The 3,712-nt window shown below is 41.7% G+C and overlaps 1 protein-coding gene across 1 annotated transcript in view; it reads right to left on the bottom strand.

Moving 5' to 3' along the window:
• Window positions 1-2,186: 2,186 nt before the first annotated feature.
• Window positions 2,187-3,712, bottom strand: part of FAM160A1 (family with sequence similarity 160, member A1) — a 91,491-nt gene continuing 89,965 nt past the window's right edge. Inside the window, exon 12 of the mRNA XM_009329778.1 lies at window positions 2,187-3,439. Within this exon, the coding sequence (XP_009328053.1) occupies window positions 3,189-3,439 (251 nt within the window). The 3' untranslated portion in view covers window positions 2,187-3,188. The remainder of the gene's footprint in view (window positions 3,440-3,712) is intronic.

Here is a 3,712-nt window from a genome sequence, read left to right as displayed (position 1 = left end):
GGAGGGAAGAAGCTTATTAAACAAGCATTTGGCTGAAGAACTTGTGCACACAGAGGTGATTGATCTCAAAAGATCAACATTTTCAAGCTAAATCACAGGTTCTGCGTTTCGAAGACAGGAAGATGCAATTCCTGCCAATATTTTTTTCGCTGGGTGCTGGACATTATGCTACTATCACAAGTAAGACATAGCTGCAAGTCTGGTCCCGCTCAGGAACCAAGTAATACAAAGTTACACGTATGATCACCATTTTTACAGTCCTGAGCCAGGGTCACTGCACTCGTCCACCTCTTCCTTTTGGGGAGCTGACAGACAGATTTTTCCATTTACAATGGGACACTGCGCACACACACAGTTCTGACCTTTCAGCCAGAAGTCTTCCACACGACTCCAGATTTCAAAGGCTGAATTTATCCTCCTGGATGTAGAGCATAAGCTCTGCCACAGCTTATGAGGTAAATCCTCCCCTTCCTCAAATTTACAGATGCTTTTTTGAGCAGTCCACATTTTTAAATCCCCACGTAGCCTAATAGACCTGCTGAGATGAAACTGCCGAGACTTTGTACATTTGTTGAAAACATCAGTTGAAATTAACAGTCTCAAAAGAAATCCCTTCTACCCAGCAAATAAAGATTCTTATTTTAGAATAAAAACAAGGGAAGGGAGTGTTCACGTAGTAACCTTACTGCCTTGAGCACTGGTCTGCAGAATTCTTTATTAAATAAAATTCTTTTTCATTCCTTTTTAAAAAGTCCTTCAGAAAAAGGATTGGATTGCTTCTGCAATTTAGCACTTGTTTCTGAACCACTAAAAGTTAGCTGATCACACTCATTTGGTACTTTTTCCTTTGCTCACGTAAATTTCCTACTGGAAGAGATGAGCAGAGCAAGCACTGACCCTGCATCCACAGTGCTGAAACACTTTCCCCACACAACACTACTGAACCCCTTCAGGCCAGGCCTGTGAGTACAGCATGAAAGACAGCACTACTGGTCATAGTGGGAGCGGGAACGGGGGAGTGGGGAACAAACCCACTTGTAAAGAACCCCCCTTGTCCTAGGACAAGGTTAAAAAAAAGAAAAATCTTAATTTGCTCATCGCCCATTTACAACAACAATGCAGGGGAAAAAAAGAAAAAGAAAGAGCTCTCTCAAACCTGGATAACTAAGATTTAAGAAAAAACCCACAGGCTTGGCTTCAGCTTCCAAGGAAGCTTGTGAGGTGAAACGGGGCCAACGTGGAAGTCAGTAGGTGATATACAGGATGGTGATGCAATGATGCCTAAAAACTTAAACAAGTTAGAAGTGAAAGCAAACCAAAGAGTCAGCTAGGAAGCAACACGACCCCCAGCCATCGTGGAAGTGAAGACTTACAGCAAACAAGTGAAGACGGACCCAGAGAAGTTCTTGAGGTGATTTTGTTAGAGGTACACTAACAAAACTTTGTGGGATTTTTTTTTCCTTGGAATAGCCTACAGGAGTCTGACACAACGAATGCTTCTCACAGCTTGTAGATTAAAGGTACGATTTTTCAGAAGCATCTAAAGGATTTAGGTGCTTAAATTGCACTGCAGATTCCACAGGAATTTGACCTGTAATGAATTAGACTCTTCTGGAGTGTCCTTGTTTTTTGTTTTTAAAGCGTTCATTTCCCTTGCAATCTCGGAGAAGTGTTTCAAAAATCAGGATGCGATTAACCGGAGCATCCCACGTTACAGAATTACAATGAGCAGGAGAACTAATGTATGCAAATGTTAGTTCTGATTTCTGTTTCTTCAGATTTCCTGGAGTCACTGTTAGTTTCTTTCCTGGACAAAGGGGTTTAAGGCTTTCTTGAACTAAGCCCCTCTCTGTGTAGCCAACTCGGCACACTGGAAGCACAATTACGCTACTAAGATGAGATGAAATGCAGTGGTGATGCACCAATTCATCATGTTTGGGTTCTTCTAATGAAGCCCATTACTCACAGAAGAGAATTTTCTCAAGCAGTTAGTCACCAGCAGACAGCTTTCCCTGTTACTCCTTCCTTTTCTACAGCTGGTGAATAGCCTGGTCCTCCCCTCACCTTCCCAAAAGTGCAATATTAGGAAAAGTCAACACCTAAATTAAAAGTAAACAAACAGTATTTAACTTTCCTTTAACCAAAAAAATTAACAATAAAACAGAACAGCTTTCAGGAGCAAGCCAACCTTTTTCATTTAAAAAAAAAAAAGGACAAAAAGAGCCTGCTGTCCTTTTAATACTACTGAAAGATCCTGAATACCTTTCTTTAGCTTATTAAAATAAGCATAAAACCAAACTACATACTAATTACAGCTTGCATAGAAACATTTTGTTTTGTACTTTGTGCAAATCTTACTAAATAAGGCATGCTTGGGAGCTTAGGTAGCAATGCAGTAGTTATCAAAGAATGCTGAGAAACTGCAAGGAAAATTCCAGGCAGTCTGCAATCCACATCCACTTACACAGTTCATTTGACTTCAAAGACCAACAGCTGATAGCTGCAGATCTGCCTGCAACATAAGGCAATGTGGTATGTGTAGGGTCCAGCACCTGCTTTCGACTAGTCATGGGTTTAATACACATAAGATCACTTGAATTCAAAAAACCTGAGCCGCCAGTTAAAAAGAGGGCTTCAGATGTGGATTGGTAAGAACCCCGTTTCAGGAAAAAGGAAGGGAAGGGGGGAAGAGGACAAAGACATCAAGGAGCACAACCCTTCACATAGAGGGGTTTTGTGCAGATTTTGCGTATATTTCTATACCCTGAACTGTCCCCATGGGGCAATGTTTCCCCAAACAGTCTTCTAACAAGTTATCCAGAAGAGTATTTCTGGAACAGAAAAAGCTAAACCGTTTGCCTCTCTCAGCCAGCCTACAAGTGTCTATTGCAGAAATTCAACAGGAAGCAGCGACACTAGAGAAGGGTGGCTGTGTAAAGAAGAGGAGATGAAGTAGGAAGCTGCAGTAAGAACAGTATCAGAAATCTCTCAAATAAGTTATGTTGCACGGGGGGAAATTATAAGGCCCAATATAAGGTAACGTGGAATAACATTTTGCCTCCTCCTTCCCCCTCCAAATCAAGTATTTTCAGGAAATATTGAAGTACAACCTTCTTTTATAAGCAGCTCTGCATTAAAAATCTGTTTAAACTCCAAAAGCCTTTTTAAAACACCTTTAAAAAAACTCACTAATAATAATCCTCAAAATCCCCCAGTATTTTGTAACATAAAATGGAATGTTCCTGGGCAAGAGCTGCCAGCTCCTTCAGGAACTCCGGGAAAAGGGCAGCTGCGAGTACGGCATTCCGCACGTGCACGGGAAGGCCAGGATGAGCCAGGCCTTTCTTTCCTTTATGTCCCAGGAAAGGCTGGAGTACAGCCGGGTAAGCTTCAGAGAGGTTCCTTCCTTTCCCTGCGTTGCTGCTGTGCTGGACATTACCTAAAGCCAGGAAGAGAGGAAAGGAGAGTCAAGAAAAAGAAAACAAAACAAAACAGACTCAGTGTATTAAGCGCACACAGTACTTTTATAGTGTCCAAACCCAGTTTACAAGGATTGTGTTCAGAGCTGTAGCTTGCAGTACCCAGACCGTGCAGGGAGATACTCCACTAACCCAACATTTTCAAGCTCTACGTGGCCTGGTTGTATTACATTTTTTATTAGCTATCTTTCCACAGGTTATATATCATTCGGTTCCAGCTCCGATGAGAGAAA

The sequence above is a fragment of the Pygoscelis adeliae genome, unplaced genomic scaffold (genome assembly GCF_000699105.1).
Source record: "Pygoscelis adeliae isolate BGI_AS28 unplaced genomic scaffold, ASM69910v1 Scaffold67, whole genome shotgun sequence".
Lineage (NCBI taxonomy): Eukaryota > Metazoa > Chordata > Aves > Sphenisciformes > Spheniscidae > Pygoscelis > Pygoscelis adeliae.
Note: the sequence above shows the minus strand (reverse complement) of the source record. Positions and strands in the feature narration are given on the sequence as shown.